This window comes from Euleptes europaea, chromosome 5 (genome assembly GCF_029931775.1).
Source record: "Euleptes europaea isolate rEulEur1 chromosome 5, rEulEur1.hap1, whole genome shotgun sequence".
Taxonomy (NCBI): domain Eukaryota; kingdom Metazoa; phylum Chordata; class Lepidosauria; order Squamata; family Sphaerodactylidae; genus Euleptes; species Euleptes europaea.
Window position 1 is genome coordinate 48,088,013 of NC_079316.1, and position 20,375 is coordinate 48,108,387.

The window sequence follows — 20,375 nt, forward strand, 5'->3', positions numbered from 1 at the left end:
ACAAGTCTTTTGCCTTCCAATGACAGAAAAGCACTTCATTTGGCGGACTGGAAACATGCTATGGGCTTGTACACTCCTTTCTTCCCCCTCTTGCATATCAGTTCCGTTATCTGTTTCTGGATGCTTCTAATCATAAGTTGTCATGGTACCCAAATTGGGCAAATCATGGTTTAGTGCTAACATTAATGTTAACTATGGCAAACACTAGTCAGTTTGTAAATTTGAATGTCTCAGTAACATGTAAATGGAGAAGGGGTTTAGCACACAGGACTACAGCAAGTTTCCAATTCTCCAAAGAACGGTTCAGGGGACCATGAGAAGAACCAGTAGCTTGACACAGTAGTGTGTAGTCCTTGTGAAGAGGAAAATATGTATATTGTCATCTTCTTTATGCTAGGTAATTCAAAAGCCACTAAACAGTGAATGTCAAAGCACTATTCTTAGCCGCCAGTCTCTCACTAAACTGGTACCATAATCCTGTTAAATTCAATTCTTAATCCATTGCTTTATTTCCTTTGGAGGGAGTTTCAGCTCAGATGAAGAACTTGCTTTTCAACTAAGCCTTCAGAGTATCACCTATCTCTGAAGCAGAGGCCAGACCAGTGTCTTTGTTTTCAGAGACAGGTCCAGGAATTAGCAGCTAAACACAGAACTTCTTCTGCCATCAAGGGCACTATGCAAGTGCACCTCCATCAGAGGCCTGGTATCACAGCAGCTGCTGATGAAGTATCTCCCACACCATTCTTCTGCGGAAATAAGGCATGTGATGCTGCAAGAAAAAAATACTGAATTACTCAATGTATTCATTAAGGCAAACATCAGTCTATGCAGAAGTCAATGCTCAAACATCCTGCAACTATGGAAGTGTTTAGGGCAAAATTAATTTGCTCTTCTCCCTATTCCCCATGAAAAATTCCTTTGCAATAACCTATTCTGCAGGTAATGTGGCACAGGCTTGAATTTCTGAAACATTCCCCAGTAAAGGAACACAAACCCCAGGGGCACCCTTGTGCAGCCAGACGCCTTTGACTGTCATTTTTCACATTACCTGCCAAGTAACAAATGTGAGAATATTCCTATTGAAATATGGCAGAGATATAGGTCACAAAGAAGACCCACCATGGCATTAACCTCGAATAAAGTCCTGTCTCAAGCTAGACTGATAGGGTTACAGCATGATGTATTCCCAGCGATGTATAAAGAGTTTGAAAATGTTGTAAAAAGCATCGCTTTAAAAGGGTTTTTGGATACCACGGCATGTAAATGGTTGGAAGATGTCTTCACAGCTAAAGGCGCCAAACAAAGTGTGAACAGTATTTTTTATAATGTTTTCAAACTCTTAATACATCGCTGGGAATACAAGTGCGGTAACCCCCATAGAAAGTGCGAACAGTATTTTTATAACATTTTCAAACTCTTAATACATCGCTGGGAATACATAATGCGGTAATCCAGTGAGCAGGAAGAAAGGAACAGGTTTTCCTACAGTGTTTTACATCACTCACCTGAGTAAATGTAATGGGTTTATCCCTGGAAATAAAGTCTGCATATTTACAAGCAAATATTCCACAGTCACTGCCATTCAACTGCTGAGGAATTTCCTAAATGGAAAGGGGGTGGTAGATAAAAAGATATCTATTAGTTTCTTTTTACTTTGCTTAAAATGCAGGTTTACTGAATTTACAGAGGCTCTAAACTGCCAAGCTTATAATTGGCATCCAAACCACAAGAAGAAAAGGATCTGTCACATCCTTCCTATACTAACATGCTCGCTTTACAGAAATATTAGGGTTCAGAGTTCAAGATCTGGAACATTCCAAGGTCTTTTATGCATGGGCTGGATCTCCCTGCTTGGACCTGGGTTCATTGCACATTAAAGGAACCCGGGTTGGGGGAAACTGCAATGGCTTGAATGATCAGGGACGAAACTGTGTGCTAATCGAACCATGAATACAGAAAAGCAGTCTCCCAAGCTCAAATAAAGTCCCACCCCTTTAAATGCTGCTCTGTAATTGGCTTAGGAGCCCTGTGGCGCAGAGTGGTAAGCTGCAGTACTGCAGTCAAAAGCTCTGCTCACGACCTGAGTTCGATCCCGACGGAAGTCGGTTTCAGGTAGCCGGCTCAAGGTTGACTCATCCTTCCATCCTTCCGAGGTAGGTGAAATGAGTACCCAGCTTGCTGGGGGTAAAGGGAAAATGACTGGGGAAGGCACTGGCAAACCACCCCATAAACAAAGTCTGCCTAGGAAACGTTGGGATGTGATGTCACCCCATGGGTCAGGAATGACCCGGTGCTTGCACAGGGGACCTTTACCTTTAATTGGCTTACCATGAGAGAAGATTTCCTTCCCCCCAAACCCAACTGCCGCATAAAAAAGCATTTTAAGAACAAAAAAACAAAAAACAGCAATCTTAAAAAGCATTTTTAGAACAAAAAACGGGGGAGAAATCCAAGCCTCGTTTTTAAAAAACCTCTTTTGCTCAGAAAGAGCTCTGAGGTAGCAGGAAGCACTTGAATCCCGCCTCTTTACACACTGTTTCGTGATTGGTTGTGAGAGAATCCATTCTTCTGTGTTTCCCCCTAATGCAGTATGCATGCTCTGTGGCTCCGGAATGAGCCAGGATCAACGGTTTAATTCGGGCCAGAAGAAGAATGGGGGAAGCCGGGTTCATTTTGCGTCGAAACAGTGTTGAGTTTCCAAGGAATTAGATAGCATGCATACTGAAAAATCTGATCCTGGCTGAAACGGAAGAAAGGAGGTTAAAGCGACCATGCATAAATGACCCAAGAAGACATTCTGTGAAATCTACACCACTTCAAACCTCAAGACCCCTTTGTCACCATACTGATCTCATTCAAAGTACCATTAGTATTTCACTTCAAACAGAAACATATTTCTAGGCTGAAAAGATTTGTGTTGTTGTGAGTTCATTTATGAGATACAATAGAAAGCCTTCAACAAATCCTACATTCAGAGCTTCAGAAGTTTACAGTTTACAACCCATGTGACGAGGAATACAATCTGTACAATTCAAAAGATGCTCACATACATGTGGTTTCATACTGTAAAGTGTCCATGACGAAACATTAATGTCTAGGTTTCTCTTGGCTTTGCTTTCCTCCTGTAGATATTGTCTGTTCAATAAAATAAAACACAGCTGTAGAGATTATTTTAAACATAGAGTGTATCACTACATAAAGTTAGACAAGTGTTTTTCAGTGGAAAAGATACCATTCAAAATTACAACAGAGTCACACATCCCACAGAGTCAAAGTCACACATCCCACAATGATCATGCTTTATGCAATCAATAGCCATTTTACACAACCACATTTCTGCAAATCAGCATACAGCATTCATTAGATTAATGTATTACCCCCTATGGAGACTCACTAACTGAATAGAGAGTCAAACGTTCTGAAAGATACTAAAAAGTAATGATTTTCACAATAGCTTTGTATAGTCTCTATACAGTAGCAAAGCTGTATACCAGGGGTGTCGGACTGATTTGTGAGGAGGGCCGGATATAACATAAATTTTTTTTGGTTGGGCTGACCATATGTAATTAATTAATTAATTAATACCATAAAGCTGGAGGCCAGGTCTACCCATTGGTTTCTATGGGCCTCCAGAGGCCAGGTCTACCAAGTGGGTGGGTATGGTAGACCTGGCCTCCAGATGGGGACAGGTTTTCCCCCCACAGAGGCGGGGGGAAGAGGCCCCATTGCGAGGCCAGGTCTACCACCATGAAAGCCAACAGGTAGACCTGGCCCCTGTGGGGGGGGGGATGTCCCCCTCCAGAGGCCATGTCTACCACCTACCCAACTGCTTGGTAGACCTGATCTCCGGTGGCCCATAGAAACCAATGGGTAGGCCTGACCTCCGGAGAAGGACCTCCCCAGAGGCCAGGTCTACCTGTTGACTTCCATGGCGGTAAAGCTGACCTCCCGACCGAGTCTCCAGACGGCGCCTGGCAAGGTACGGGGAGGGAGGCAGGGACGGGGCGATTGCCTGGGGGGGAGGCAGATAGGGCGCAACAATTGCTGCGCCCGGCAAGGTGGAGGGAGGCAGGAGCGGCAAGGTGGGGGGGGAGGGAGGGATGGGGCGATCGCTGGGGGGGGAGACAGGGATGGGGCGCAGTGATTGCAGTGATAGGGGAGGAGAGGCAGAGAGGGCGAGGAAAGGATGGGCAAGGTGGCTGGGCGAGTGAGGCCAGAGCAGCCCTGCTCAGCCCGGAATGGGGGAGGGCAGCAGGGCTGGAGAGTGGGGACGCTGCTCTCCATAAAGGGAGGGGGTGTGGGGGCTGGCTGCCTTGGCTTGCGGGCTGGGGAACAGCCCTCCGGGGGCCGGATCTGGCCTGCGGGCCACCAGCTTGACACCCCTGCTGTAAACCAACTGATAATTAGCAGTTTCAGAGTTGGAGTAGCAGCAAGGCCATGTCAATCAGTGGCTCGTCTGGTAAATTGTGGGTATTTAAGATGATAACCCTGCACCTTTAATTAGAAGTTTTATTCAGAAATAAGAATAAACCACCTAGAAGAGAGAATAGGGGGAAATATACCTCTCCTGTAATGTACTGTTAGCAAGCACCTACTTACAGCAGTCTCTTACAGATCCTATATCCATTGTGTCCCATTGAGTCAAAATATTTTATCGTCTTTCTCCTCATGTCTACAACCTGTTATTAAAAGAAGGCTGTTAATGAAAAAAATCACAGTCTATGCCACTTCCCCTCGTCTAAAAGAAATTACTACAGAAAGCTGAAATGGACTCACCACTAATCCCCAGTGTATCTTGATATGAATGGGTACCAAGATCATATCATGCTGGAACAAGTCTACTACTTTGGTCCATTTTCTGACCGCATTATAGCCCTCAGAACATAGCTTGGGATAGAAGAAAGTACTAAAAGCAAAAAGGACTGGAAGTCCTGGCCTTTTATTTCGGTCCACCAGAAGATTCATGTAGAAGTTAATGATCTATTAACACAACGGGAGGGGGGGGGGGGAAAGAACAGCGCTGTGATGTCTATCTCTTGAGAGAGGGGGGATGTCACAGTTGTAACGGGCTAAATTGTGGGATTCAAGAATTTATACCGAATCTCTAAAGAACCCAACTTCTGTATTACCACATCATTAAGCCAGTGCTGATTTCTTAGTGTCCAAATATCTCCACGTGTGATCTTCAGTTTGAAGGCACTACTCAAAATCTCATCCTCTGGACCATGGCTCAGCACATTTTCTATCACTTTCTCCATATCCTGAAACAACAAATTTATACAATGAGCTCCATGAGCAAAAAACAAACAAACAGAGAGAATTAAAGGAGCAGAAGGGAGGGAAAAGAATGAGTTCTTTACATTGCTCAAACCTTTAGACTATAAACAAGCTAAAGCTCACAAAATGTTGCATACTGAACATGGCAGTTTGTTTTAAAAAGCAGCTTTCTGTTCAGACTGTGATAAAGTAAAAGGATCACAGTACAGATGACAGAAAAGGATCGTTCCAAATACCAGATATCAATATGTGACCTGAAGCAACCCTACCAGAAAAATGGTACCTCTGTAAGGGTAGGAAGGCACTGTGTAGTCTTGTCCCAACTCAGATGCTTCTGTTCTTCTAGGTCAACTTGAGAGCTCCTTGTACATGAAGAGCCTTCATGATGCAGGTTTAACCTAAGCAACACTTCCTCTGACAGGTCATTCGCAGAGGAATGCTTTGCATGCTGTTAAAAGAAAAAAATCACCATAAAATGCATCTTGAAACCTGGAGATCCTCCTGTGACTGGCTTTTTCACAGGAAGGCAGCATTCAAGCTACTCTAAAGTTAGAATCTCAGTACCATCTACTTATCTAATAGTCATGAATGACCCCCATGTCCATCAAAAAACAACAACAACAACAACAACAACAACACACAATAGTATCAGCACAGCAAGGGGGAAGGCTCATAGAAAAATATGAAACATTTTTAAACACTACGGGCAGAGGTAAACACAACCAAAAAGCAGGGTGTGAGTAGGTGCAATCATCACCCAAAAATGTACAAAGCAGAACTAGAGACAAGATTTAGAAGGTGCAACCTCCTCCTTTTGTTTTAACATACCTCTGGCTCTGATATTTTATATTGTACCTTTGTGATGGACTATATACCAAACCAAATCATTTCAGTATCCAATTTTGGTTGAAAAGCAGCGTATAAAGGTAATAATCCGCAAATGCTGAGAACCAGCGTGGTGTAGTGGTTAGGGTGTTGGGCTAGGAACTGGGAGATCCAGGTTCAAATTTCCACTCTGCCATGGAAGCTGGCTGGGTGATCTGATGCCAGTCACACACATTCAGCCTAATCTAACCTCTCAGGGTTGTTGTGAGGATAAAACAGAAAATCTACGTTGGATCTCCATTGCGAAAAAAGTGGGGTATAAATGAAATTAAAAAAATACATTTATACAGGTAAGTAGAAAAGGTTCATAACAGGGCATGTGTTTCTCCAGGGCTCACCTCTTTTCTCCACGCTACAAGCTTTTCAAGCTCTGAAGATCTTTTGGCTACCATTGCAGGGCTGGAAGAAATAAATGTGAAAATAATTCATGGTGAGAGGCAAGCATGTCAGGAAGGTAGTGAGGGAAAGCACTTTTTGCCCCACAAGAAGAAAGTTCACTGGCATTTTATTCTTTCTAAATCAACGCTAACAACATACTTAACAGCAACAGCACTTTCTGGGGAGGATGACATAGCAGCACATCCACCCCTCCGTGCAGCTAACCAGAAAACACCCAAAACATCACTCCACCCCAAACACAACCCAAGGCACAACAAAGTTACACACTGAAGAATTACAGTGGTATTGCTGGAAATTTTTCAGGACAAAAAAAGTTGCTCAGCAAACAGTTAAGATCCCTACTCAAAAACCCAACACTGTCAACCACACCAAAATTTCACACTTACCTGCTTACATCTCCTGTAGAGCACACGGAATCAAAGCTTCTGATACCTTTGAAAAAGATGTGCAGGAACACAGTAAAATTACTGTCTTACTATGACCGCAATAAATTACATCTTCAGCAAAGAATAAGTGCTCTCTTTATTATATTCAATAAATTATATTCCACCTATCCATAAAGTTCAGAACAACCTACAATAGGATCATCATAACATTTGCAGGGCAAACTACAAAGCAAGATGAAGGCTCTATCAAACCCATTCCATCTGTAAATTATTCTTTTTTAAAGGGCTACAAATAAAATCCCATTTCTAATAAACTCTCTTTGGCTTCCTTCTCAAAGATGAATGCTGGTATATTTTGCCACCGGTTTCATACCCCAGTTTCTATGGATTATATCCAAAGTCACCTGTTATTATTCCCCACCCCCACCCAGGTCAATCTACCATGCCCCCTTAAATGCTGTCCCAGGAAAAGGAAGAGCTAGGGCCAATGAGGTAGTCTGCAGTGGAAGGGAGGAAAATTGGCAAAAATCATGCACACAACCCCCTTAACCCCTTCTGCTGGAAGAAAACATTCCTTGGGTAATCTTATTTTTCCAGTTACTGGCAATTGCTATTTTTACTACCATTAATCAATTCCAGACAGTTTCCATGTCAACAATATGTATCACTTGGAAGCCCCTTCTTTTTAGAGTTGTTTCACTTTACAGAAAAATGGAAGTTCCTCTTCCTCCACAAATAAGCATAACAAAGGGGAGGTGTGATGCATCTGGAAACATGGCAGATGCTCCTAGAACCAAGTCTGACAAGGGTCCTTAAGCACATATTTACCATCTATCTATAGATGTGCTTCTCACTGTGGGGACGTATGAACTTCCATGGGTACCCTTGTCTTTCCCATAACATCTAAAGCAATAGGACTTTAGAGGTCTCCACTTATCTCACTGCTATGAACACTTGCTTAAATGGTAAGTACAGTTAATACTTGCCATTCCTTGGTGTCACTGCTGGAGGGAGATCTACTTCCACACAGCAACCAGACATTAACAACCCGCTTGCACATCCTTGGACACTTGATTTGGCACATTCAAAATAAACATGGAGAGTTAATTTTTCCCTAATTTAGAAAAAACCCAAGTTTGAGCTACACAGTAACATTTTTATTGAACACAATACACCACCATATTTGATATTAAAGACAACAATATATCAATATAGTTCCATAAAACCAACAGAATTTTGAAGGGAGGGTCATACAGCTACATAGGAGTTTGCAACCCCAACTGCAAAGAGACTGGGGAAGTTGCTGGCTATTTAAAGCAAGCCTATGTAGGTGCTGACTGTTCTTTTCCCCCACTTGCTTACTACAGCGGATGATTGCAGACTCCAAACACCAAATTCCTAGTTGTGGAGTCTCAACCGATCAACGCAACCTCTCACATATTGATTCTGCAATGATACACTCATTAGTTCTTTAACATTAAAAACATTGTTGTTGCATGAATTAAGATCAGGTTTCTAAAAATCACAATACCACAAAGGTAAGTTCATCTTAGCCAGTTTGGTCCCACTAAGTACCAAGCTTCATTTCAAAAGGAAATGCAAGAACCCTTTCCCATGCTCTCTCTTTAAAGAGAACCCTTATTGGTTTTAATTGCTGCCTTAAATTGCTAAGCTTTACATAGCACAGAAGTGACTTACTTTGAGTGCTTTGCTACTGTGGGACTGGAGTAATTTTTAGGGCTCTTTTCTTTTTCTTGTTCAAGGAGCTGTCTGTATTTTTCTCTCTCATCTCTTTGAACTCCCTACAGAGGGAAGATTAATGCAACAAAGTTACCATAAAAAGGGTGATGACATGTATCTTCAATGCATGCCTGAACTGATAAGTATACTCCTATACCCGTGTTGGCAAACCTATGGCACGCGTGCCGCAGCCGGCATGCCAAGCCCTCTCTGTGGGCACGCGCAGACCCGTCGCGTCTGCCTAGGGCTGTGCCGTGTTGCCGTGGTGAGGGCCCTGAGGGCGGTGCTCCTTCTCCCCAAGCCCATGCTCCCCGAGCCTGCGCTGGCGCCCTCCCTCTCCTTGCATCCAGGGCAAGCCCCTCCCTCTCTCTCAGCTGAGCTGCAGCCGCAGCTCAGTTGTTTGTCGGGGTGCCCTGCCCGTCTTCAGTTTGGACAGGGAGGCTGTGGCTGAGCACCTTGCCACGCCCCCCTCTCAGCTGAGCTGTGGGGCAGCTCAGCTGTTTGTTGGGGGCCCGCCCATCTTCAGTTTGGATGGGGGAGGCTGTGGCCAAGCACCTTGCCACGCCCCCCCCCTTTCAGCTGAGCTGCGGAGCCTGCCCGTCTTCAGTTTGTCTGGGGCCCCGCCCGTCTAAAAAAGCATTTAGAAAGTTCTACAACATTTGCAGACAATCCTACAAGCCATCAGGAAATCTACAAGGAATTTTCTAGCATTGTAGCAGCTGCAAAGGTGAATTTTAGTAACAGATTTTTACAGTTCCGTAAGATGGAGACAACCCTGTGTTTTCTTACTTCTCCAGATAAAGCCAAATTTGAAGAACTTGATCTTTCCTGCCTACACTGGTTAGATTTAGAAAATCTGGAAATGGAGCTAATAGAATTTCAAGAAAGCTCTATCTGGAAAAATAAATTCTATGACCTGCGTGAAACACTTGAGAAGATAGAAGGGATGCCAAAGGACAGCACAGTTAGTTCTGAAAATGAAATCCTTAAAGTGTGGAATTCTCTGCCAAATAATTTTAAGTCGATGAAAGCACTTGGGATTGCTTTCCTTACTTTGTTTGGATCATCTTATGCTTGTGAGCAGCTGTTTTCAGCGTTGAATTATATCAAATCTGATACCAGAAACAGGCTAACAGATGACCTGAGTGCTGCAAGTGTTGCTCTCAAACTTACAAAGTATGAGCCAAGGGTAGACAAATTATCAGCATGCACACAACAGCAAAAATCACATTAATTGTTAAAAAAAATTGACGATGTCCTCAAAGATGTCACAAAAATGGTGAATTACATCATGGCTCGTGCTCTGAATTGTCGACAGTTTCAAGCACTTCTTGAGGAGGTTCAGGCACAGTATAATTGTTTACTTATGTACAATAATGTCCGGTGGCTTAGCAGAGGACGAGTCCTGGAGAGATGCATGCCAAATGCAAACTTTTACCTTTCAATAAAAAGTTGTTTGTATCATTGAAAGCTCTGTTATTGTGTTTTTCTTTTAACGCAAAATATGTGAATGTATGAGTTGTTTTTTCTAAACTAAAACCTCAGTATTCAGGTTAAATTGCCGTATTGTTGATAAATAAGTTGGTTTTGGGTTGCAGTTTGGGCACTCGGTCTCTAAAAGGTTCGCCATCACTGTCCTATACCATCCCTCATGCCATCCAATGGAGAGCTAATTCTTCCCAAAAGCCCCACAAACCACTTTCCCAGTACATTCATCAGGGAGAGAAGGGAAACACTAGAACAGGGGTGTTGAACTCATTTGTTATGAGGGTCAGATAATGATATAAATATCACATGGTTGGGTGGGGCCATGCTTTGCCAGCACAGAACAGGACTGGGGGTGGGGGGCTGCCTCAGCTTGCAGACCAGATAAGAGTTCTCAAGGGGCTGAATCCAGCCAACAGGCTGTATGTGTGACACATCTGCACTAGAACATCCTGGTAACTTTTGAGGCTCCAAAGTCCCCACTGACTACATGCTCTCAGCCTACCAATCCTGGAGCTCCTTCGGTCTTCTAGGGCTACTCTCATTACTATAGGAATGGCTCCTCCACCAAACTTTGCGGCTTGCAATTTAGAAGAGGTGCGGGGGAGGAGGGGCTTTCTTTGGACCACACTACCTGTAAGAGCAGTTTGAGTGTAACCCTTGAGCATTCATCAAGCAAAGTGGATTTTTTTTTAACCGAAATACTGGGAGCTGGGGGGTGGCATCATTTCAGTACATAATTTTTTTAAAAAAAATTAATAGGACATTTTATAAACAGATATTAAATCTTCTCTATGCTAGGAAGCTACATTTTCAATTACTGGACTAAGTCTGTTGCTCAAGTGAATGACTCAAGTCTAAACAAACGCATGTGTAGCAGCGGATTGTAGAATGGATCCTTGCTGATCCCGCCCTTCCAATGGCCCCTTGAAAAACCACTACAGAGAGCTGGGGGCGGCGGCTTAGGAATGGCATGGGACAGATGCAGTGTGGGAGGCTGTAATGAAAAGAAGGAATCACCAGAACTGGTGCATCCCCCACTCCCCCACTGCACACGACAGTTCAGACTACAGGACTTCTACTCATCGTCACTGAAAACTAGAACAGAACTGTGATACAGGATATGTAACATGTATACGTTCGGAGTTTTAAAGCTGAAGAAATGGAGAGTTACACAGCCCATTCTTTAAGGAATCATGCCACTAATTTTGTCAGAAGTCAATTACTCCAGCCAGTAGCAGAGATTCAGGTACATCTTAAATGTTCTATGGGAGGTATTCAAACTGGTCGCAGGAGATCATTTTAAGACACCCAACACAGCAACACGACTGAGTATGTTCAGTGTCTGGATGGGAGACCACCAGGGAACCCTATGCAAATCGCCTTGAGTTTCATCATAGAAGACAGGCAAGTTATAAAGTAAATGAATAATAAAAGACTACACACTGATTAAAAGTATCTCAGAATACAAGAACTACGTTTAATTGGACTTACCTCTTCCACTGTGTAGTGAGGCTTCTTTAAAAGTCTTCCTGTACTCATAGGAGGAGCATCTGACAAATGTCGGTGAATTGCAGTTCCCCAGGGTAGCAAGTCCTCTGAAAAAGTATTATTATTTGTCTTGCCATTCCTTCTGGTACCACAGTCATTCCTGGCAAGAAACAAACAAACAAAAAAAGAATTACAGAATTAAAAGTACCACTAATAGCTGCCCATTTGTGTTCTGGGAAATGTACAAATCTGAGTATTCCTAGGCAGACTACAGCGTAGTCTTCTTCACATAAGTTTAAATGCCAAGATCTATGGAAACACTATAAATATGCAGCAGGCCACATATCAGTAGTTCTTAATGGATTAAGCATCAACACCCACCAAATACACCACCGTCATCATTGAGTGCCCCCCAAACCACAAGAAAACTTTGCGAAATAAAACAGCACTCCAGACAAGACAAATTGTTTATGATAAAATGCATGTGACACAGAGATCTCAGGAATACATTCAATGAGAACCCTGGGCCTGAGGGTCATCAGCCAATGTCTTAATGTTAACTCTTATTTCCCAAGTGCCACATATATATAAATAATTTTGTTTAAAGGGAATACAGAAAAGAAAAGGGGGGAAGGGAAAAAAATAAAAATACATGACCTTCCGAGCTTCCACAAAAAATTGAGTTTAAGGAATAAAAAGAGGAAGTTTCCAAATATTGTATCATTCAAAACATTACACAATCGCAAGATTCTTTAAAAGGTGTATTTCATCCACTAAGCCTCCACATCGACTAAACTTGTAAAAATCTAATACTGTATCATCTATTGCATATCTTAAACATAGAAATGTATCTTGTATACCTCTGTAATTTCTTTTATATTATGTTCAACCCTGTTAAATAGTCTATTTTCCACCTAAATAATAGTCAAAAAAGGTTGCCATCTCAACACAAATTCATCTATTAATTTCATATTAACCAGTTGCGATAGTTTAGCCATCAATGAAAATTGGAAAGTTTATTGTTCCATTCTTTGATAGCAGCAATTATGTTGGATTTCCAGTATTTGGCATATTCAATTCTGGCGGCAGAGTTTGTATACTGATAAAGCTCTTTGTAGATAGAGTTCAATTGAGGGGGGTCATCCCCAACAACATATATTTGGGTTCTAATTCAAAGTTTACCCAAAGCATTTTCTGTAATTGTTGATGAATCATTCGCCAATATTTTTTACTTTTTGTACACATCCACCATTGGTGAAAAAAGGTCCCTCTGAGTCTGAACATTTCCAGCATTTTACTTGGTCCATTTTGTACATCCCGTTAAGGTCCTTAGGTGAAAGGTACCATCTGTAGAACATCTTGTACCAGTTCTCCCTTATATTTTGTGAAGAGGTACGGTAAATTTTATCTCAGTTGTCCAAAGCAATTCCCACTGCTTCATCGAAACCATCTCTCCAAAATTCTGCATCCATTTGACCATACAGATTTTTACTTGTTCTGTTTCGGTGTCATATGTCAAAAGAAGTTGGTATATACTAGATAGTAGATGGTCTCTAGATTTGGTTATCATGGATTCAAAATCTGTTAAGTTTCTCAGATTTCCTCCTGCTAAGCAATCTTCCTTCAATCTATCAACTAATTGGTGATGTATAAGCCACGAGACATTTTTGCCTGTTTTCTGTTACTCTTGAAGTGACTTAATTTTTTTCCATTTTTCGTTATTAGGTCACTATAGATTAAGTGCCACTTTTTTAAGGTGGTAGGAGATGCAGCCTCCATTAAGAATTGCTAACTATGTGCTTCTACTAGCCTCCTTCAGACAGCCTGGATTTCTGCTTCTTTGGCTCTTCTGAATTCCAATAATCTTACCTATGTTAAACTGATACCAAACTGTGTAAAGAGTAACAGGCAAGTTCTTTGCAAGATATTTAGGCTGCCTGTCCAGAAAGAGCTCCCTGCAAGTTATTGCTGTGCTAGATGTACCAGAAAACAAAAACAGTGGCTAATAAAACTTTGTTGTAAGTATGCTCATTAAATTTTCCCCTCAACTCCTGGAACTAAATCCCCATTTCAGCATGTACGATCCTGTTATATTCCCAGACTCTTTGCATCTAGCACTCTTATCAGACTTGTTCCTTAGTCCTCAACCATTCCCACTAAATTTATTCACATGACTGATTTAACAGAGTTTAAAGTTGCAATATGTATATGAAGTTAACTTTTTCTAAATCAAACCATTAGTCCATCACAGTCAGTACTGTCTACTCAGACTGGCAATGGCTCTCCGGGGTCTGAGGCAGAGGTCTTTCACATCATCTATTATCTGATCTTTTTAAACTGGAGACGCTGGGCATTGAATCTGGGACCTTCTGCAAGCCAAGCAGATGCTCTACCATTGAGCCACTGTCCCTCCCCAAATGAACTGTGGAACAAATTGTGGGATATCTGTCTATAGCACTGCAGTCAACAATAATCAGCAGTTCATATAAGAACTAACTGAAAACTACTACAAGAGGAGTATTTGGTAATACATGCTTGAAAAGTTTTAATCCACCAGTGAATTTGAATTTTAAAGCGATGAAAAAAAAGTTAAATGTAAGACTTTTTACCTTAAAGAGGGCATAACTCTGCTACCATTAGGAGCCATCTCTTCATTTGGATGCCCACTGGTACCATAAACAGCTTTTTTATCTGATGGAAAAAGGTAACAGGCTGCATCACTAACAATTCTGTTGTTGGGCTGCTCCCAGAGGATTATCAAATTTCCTTCCATTGTGAAAACACCACTGGAGCCCTCTGAGCTTGTTCCTAGAAGCACCAACCTGCTGTTTTAAGTGGCAAGCCGGTGAGTCCACCTATAAGCAAATCTGCTTATCAGGAGGAGGGCTCTAGCTGGCCACAAGAGGAAGGAAAAAAACTCTCCTTTGGAGCCCACCCACAGACAAAAGAGGTCAGAAACCTGCTGTACAAAAGCAGCAGGCTGGAGTTCTCCCAGCCAGTAACTGGTTTGGAAGGAAAACTCCAGAATCTTACAGCTTTTCTACAAGGCTCTGGAAGAACCTCCCAGAAAAAGCAATGTGGCTCCTACCTGCTAGCCTTCCAGAGAGGTGGCAAAATAAAGCTGTTCTGGAGAGTTTTGGGGGTAGCCTGTGCTTGGACTATTGGTTGGGCACGTTTTGGTTTTTAATGCATTGTTTTTAATGTCAATTTAATTAAACTGTTTATATTGATTTTACATTGTTACCACACACATTGAGTCTTGAAATGCCTGAGAGAAAGGTGGGTATATGAAAATTTCAAATAAATAAATAAGCAAGCCATATGGTTAATCATTTCACCTGATTCAGACATCACAATAAACTGCACTCTGAATACTTCCCAGTTTGGAAAAATATTTCAATGGCATGTGACGGAAGGTAGCACATGAGGCACAGAGGACTCTCTGGCTCATTCTCATCACAGACAAACAGAGACTTGTGATGTCTGAATGTAGACACAGCCTAAATCTAACACTCCTGTAATTCATCTCATAATATTAAACATCACATAAGCACAAGTACTTCATACGAAGCAGAATTATAATTACAAAAACCACCTATGAAGAGAATATGCAGACACTATGAGAAGATGGAAGTACATAATCTAGTGCTTTAAACATTTTATTTCATTGCCTTAATTAATGTGAGATGTATAATTCTGCATGAACAGTTGGTTAGAACAAACAGATCTCATATAGAATTACAGTATGTATTCAACTTACCCAGTTCAAACGTTTGCATCCCAGAGGTAGGTTCCAGTAGCTCAGCATCCAAAGTACCAGAAGCATTTAGAAAAAACTTAAAGAAAATATGTGTCTATATAAGCATTATTCTAGTCACTTCAAATGTACAACACCCATACTGTCCCCACACCCAGTGTTACTGTTTAGAACACAAAACATACCCAAATTATTATTCTACTATTTTATTATTCTGACAACCATGGCATGAAACTTAGGGCTGCCAGCACAAGCCATAAGGATTACTCGCCAAAACCGAATGTTTCCCTAGTGAGGCCGCCCAATCATTTCAAGATTCATAGCTAAAAGCAGGCAAATGCCCATTTATTTTATGGGTTCCATGAGAGGGTTCATCTTTGACCAGACAGAAAGTGGGAAGTTAGACAAATGTGCCCCCCAAAGGTTCAGATCAATGAACTATTCTCCCCAGGATTGTGTATGTTTTACACTGGGTCTTCATGCAGAGCTAGGAGACAAGAGCAGAAACTACAAATGTCTCCCTGGCAGTTTACAGTAGAGGCATCGGACTGAGAGAAATTTCCCTACAGCGGGCCATTAAGTGTGGGTGGGTTCTCCACTGTCTGCCCTTGGAGATATACTTGACATTGATTCGGGTGTCAAATCTCTGAGGCTTAAGTGACTGAGCCCACTTCATGAGATGGGATTTTGGTCAGCTAAGAAGTTCATAAAATTATCATCTCTTACAGCTAAATAGTAAAAAGGGTTTCAATTCATTATACTGCCATTTCACAAAAAATACAACAAAGATCTTACTAAGTTAATTTGGCCTGAATGTACTAGCTCTCTTTTTTCAAAATCCTTACAAACCTCGTCTGTAGTTTCCGCATGCTGATCCCCAGTCAGAAAAACCGCAGCAGTCAGCTGGGATGGTAGCTTAAATAAATTGACAATCCCTTGTGTAAACGCACAGAAAATCCCTAGGAAAGTTAAATATATTACATTGAAATTCCTTAAATATATTAAAATGAAATTCCTTCCATCTACAAACTCTGGCATTCCAATTAAAATAAAACCTACTTACTAAATCTCACATGGTACAAGACTGCAACTATATCTTTTTTCTGCACATTATTTCTGCACAACATTCACATGGATTCATGATTTTACCCCACCCTGCCAAAGTATCAACAAAGTAATTCTGCTCATAACAAGACACAATGGTTCCTATATTGACAGAACCAGCTAAAACAATGCCTCTCTTTCTCCTGTACCGATTTGTTTTTAAATAATATTTGAATAATTTACATGTTGAACATGCAGAAAATGGCTTTCCATAGTTGCATAATTTGATTTTGATTTACAGTAAATTGCAGCCCACCATTAGTAGCATACTAACACACAAATAAGTTATAGCCACTTCTTGAGATAGATGTGAAATCTCTAAGGGAGGGAATGGGGACATGTGTTCAAAGATCTACTGGCATAGTCTGTATTGAATCAAGTTCTCAGAAATAAATCTTCATTTCAAGACATACATCCAAAGCCAAACAAATCACATGAGAAGTGGCTGAACAAGCATTACCAAGTTTTTGCCGTTTTGTTTGCTCCTGGTCAGGGTCTTCTTTGTTTAATTGAGTACTGCGGATAGAAAATATTTAAATACTTTTAAGAATCAATGCTTTCAACAGATTATAAGGAGATGGACACTCCCTGTCTTCCCAAATTTGATTTACCTTTCCTCAAGAGCCACTGAAAACAACATTTTATGGTTGACCATCAAATAAGTGGTTCTCATGCATATGCACACTAGAAAGTTCCCTCATCACAGCACCACATACAAATAAGGATCCCTGACCTGGATAGCCCAGGCTATCAGCTGGATATCTCTACATGCTAAAGCAAGAGCACTCCAGATAATCCAACACTTAACTTCCACATTATTATATTTATGCACAGTAAACAGTCTATATTGTTGAAAAAATTTGTTTGAACAGTTGTGAACTGTATGTTTTACTATTTTAAAGCTTGTATATTTTAATATTTTATGACTCCCTGATTATTCATTTTAAGTTTTCTTAATGGGAAAGCAGGGCACAAATTTAATACATAAATAAACCTAGCTTATACGTACGTAGCACTGGGCCCTGTCCTTTTCATACCCCTTTTTCTAATTTGTCTGGAGGCCTGTTGAGTGGGGTATGTAACAAAGCTGAAAGAAAAGTCAAATTTTCATTTGTTAATTGCAGAGAACTTAGCTACTGCATGCCCACAGCATTTGTGTATGTTAAGTGCTGTCAAGTCGCCTCTGACTCATGGCTACCCTGTGAGTGAAAGTCCTCCAAAATGTCCTATCTTTCCACAGCATTTAGCCATAATCATATGATACACTATTATATAATATCTCCAAATCTTTCCTATCCTTGAACAGCATAGCCATGCTGTCTTGAGTATCCCATGACACTGATCAAATAAAGCAACTTTGACCACTCTGACAACTCTTCTAAAAATCAAATTTCTATAGTGGTAACTTCTTGCAGAAAACTTGGTATTCATAGTTATGGGCAAGTATAGTGGAAAGAAGCCTTGATATCATTTTCACTGAACCTGATCCCCATGAAAGAAAAGGAACATCCTCTTGCACATATTTCTGTATTACTATTGATGTAATGGCACCCCCCCCAAAAAAATTTTTATAACGTTTTAACTCTCTTTTTTTCAATGGAAAAGCTCCGAATTTGGGGCAACGTGTGGGGAATCCATTTATAGTCACACACTTTTGGAATGGGTGAAATATAGGTTTGGGTGCATTAGTCTGCAGCTCTGTCTCACTTTAGTATTGGATGTGTCTACAATTTTGCTTATGGAAAACAAAGACTTTTAAATTCTATAAATATACTAAGTTAATTTTATATGCTAAGTCAGCTATAAGTAATGCATTATAAGATGTTAAAGCAGCTAAATAGTGTTTAAGACTGACAGGAAAGTAAGTATTGCATATATCTCAATTTTTCCCAAAAAGAGGAGGGGAGTCCCCCCCCGCCCGGCATAGCTTCAGATTTGTACGAATTTTCCATCCCTAGGTACTACTTTGGGAGGGAAAGCAGTATGGTATAGCCTGATCTCGTCAGTTCTCAGAAGCTAAGCAGGGTCAGCCCTGGTTAGTATTTGGATGGGAGACCACCAAGGAATACCAGGGTTGCTATGCAGAGGCAGGCAATGGCAAACCACCTGTTAGTCACTTGCCTTGAAACCCCATAAGGGGTCACAACAAGGGGTCACAATAAGTCAGTTGTGACTTGACAGCACTTTCAACACACACACACACAGGTACTACTTTATGGCTCTCTACAGAGCCAGCCTTGCGTAGTGGTTAAGGTGTCAGACTGGGGAAACCAAGTTCAAATCCCCACTCTGCCATGGAAACTTGCTGGGTGACCTTGGGCAAGTCACACACTCTCAGCCTTGATTCTATTTGGATGGGAGACCTCCAAGGAATACCGGGGGCATGACGTAGAGGCAGGTAATAGCAAACCACCTTTGTTCATCTCTTACGGGGTCACCATAAGTCAGCTGTTACTTGACGGCATTTTACACACACACAGGTACTACTTATGCATTGATGCAAATACAACTGAAGCCTGTATAACTCCTGCAGTAATATACAATCATAAGATCCTAAGCACTGTGAACTGAGTGGAAGTCATGGAAAGGATCTTTACCATTTTCCCTAACTACAGCCCTGTATCCTAACCATAAAGCCATCCTGCGACTTGGGAGATCCTTGGCAATTTAATGGGGCAAGATGTGGGCAGCAGTAGTAGAAGGGGGAAACTGCCCTAAGTCACACCTCTCTTTATTCTGTGAATTGAAACAAAGAAAGCTCATGACAGGTGACTGAATTTGCGATTTCTGTGCTCTGACTAGTAGGGAAAGGGGGCATGCCACGCCCGGCGCGAAAGAGACCCAGAAGACGTCCGCTGCAGGTAGTGTTGCCAACTCCAGGCTGGGAAATTCCTGGAGATCTGAGGATGAGGCCTGGAGTGGGCGGGGTTTACAGAGGGACCTCAGTGGGGCAGAATGCCACACAGCCCACCGTCCAAAGCTGCCATCTTCTGTAGACGATCGAACCTTTCCAACCTGGTGATCAGCCGTAATTCCAGAAGCTTTCCAGGCCCCACCTGGAGTTTGGCAACCCTAGCTGCAGGCCTACGCAAGAGGCTCAAAGCAGAAGGCCCCTTCCCACTACCTGAGCTCCCCACTACCTGAGCTCCCACTACCTGAGCCTTCCCGTATCCTGACCTGGGATATCGTCTTTTCCGCGGCCGAGGGAGCGCAGGCTCCACTTCCCGGCGGCAAGAGGAAGATGGAAACAACCACGAGCGCAGCCCCTCGGGGAGCCATTTGAACATAGGCTTCAGCCACAACAGCCGGGCCGGAACTACCTCACTTTCCTGCGTCAGGCGCGTGATCAACAACGGAAGTGGATTTCCGAACGGGTTTCGCCTTCGTCCCGGATGACGTCCCTGTGGCGCATGCGCACAGTAAACTTCTAGCTTTGCCGTGAGAAGCGGCTCTCTGCAATTTAGAATGACGCGGGCTATGGGGGTACGGTTTAATACTAGAGCAAATGGAAGGACCACCGGGAGTCCTGGATGTTGTTCGACAAGTACCGCACACTGATCCAGAACAACGATCATCCCTGGATCGAAATAAAGGAGGACTTCCGTGGCGCTTGGAAAAGCAGGACTTCCGTGGCGCTTTAAAGACTAACACAGTTTATTCCAGCGCAGTTTTTTTCTTGAGTCAAACCTGACTTCATCAGATGCGTATTCATCTGCCCAATGGATGCCAGACCCGAGTTTGCAACACCCGAGCAAGGCTGTTAATGACTGGCCCAAGGTCACCCAGCAGGCTTCATATGGAGGGGTGGGGAATATTAGAGTCCGCCGCTCTTGGACCATTACACCAAGCTG

The 20,375-nt window shown here is 42.1% G+C and overlaps 1 protein-coding gene across 1 annotated transcript; it reads right to left on the minus strand.

Moving 5' to 3' along the window:
• Positions 1-630: 630 nt before the first annotated feature.
• On the minus strand, positions 631-19,823 carry SENP2 (SUMO specific peptidase 2). Its single transcript, XM_056849527.1, has 17 exons — positions 19,702-19,823; positions 16,985-17,040; positions 16,270-16,379; positions 15,424-15,499; positions 14,273-14,354; positions 11,667-11,823; positions 8,646-8,749; positions 7,934-8,016; positions 6,948-6,993; positions 6,501-6,561; positions 5,561-5,725; positions 5,130-5,261; positions 4,777-4,980; positions 4,600-4,679; positions 3,051-3,135; positions 1,506-1,601; positions 631-769 (listed from the first exon to the last, which is right to left on the minus strand). Exons 1-17 carry the CDS (start codon positions 19,809-19,811, stop codon positions 707-709), a joined length of 1,710 nt encoding a protein of 569 aa, XP_056705505.1. The 5' UTR covers positions 19,812-19,823; the 3' UTR covers positions 631-706.
• Positions 19,824-20,375: the final 552 nt, after the last annotated feature.

What these genes read in the sequence shown, in the direction of transcription:
- SENP2 (XM_056849527.1), bottom strand. Translation starts at nt 19,811, where the DNA reads ATGTTCAAATGGCTCCCCGAGGGGCTGCGCTCGTGGTTGTTTCCATCT. An exon ending in AGCAGTGACACCAAGGAATG is followed by an intron (nt 6,994 to 7,933) that starts GCAAGTATTAAC and finishes TCTTTTTCAAAG; the next exon opens with GTATCAGAAGCTTTGATTCC. An exon ending in AGCACTGGCTTAATGATGTG is followed by an intron (nt 4,981 to 5,129) that starts GTAATACAGAAG and finishes TTGTGTTAATAG; the next exon opens with ATCATTAACTTCTACATGAA.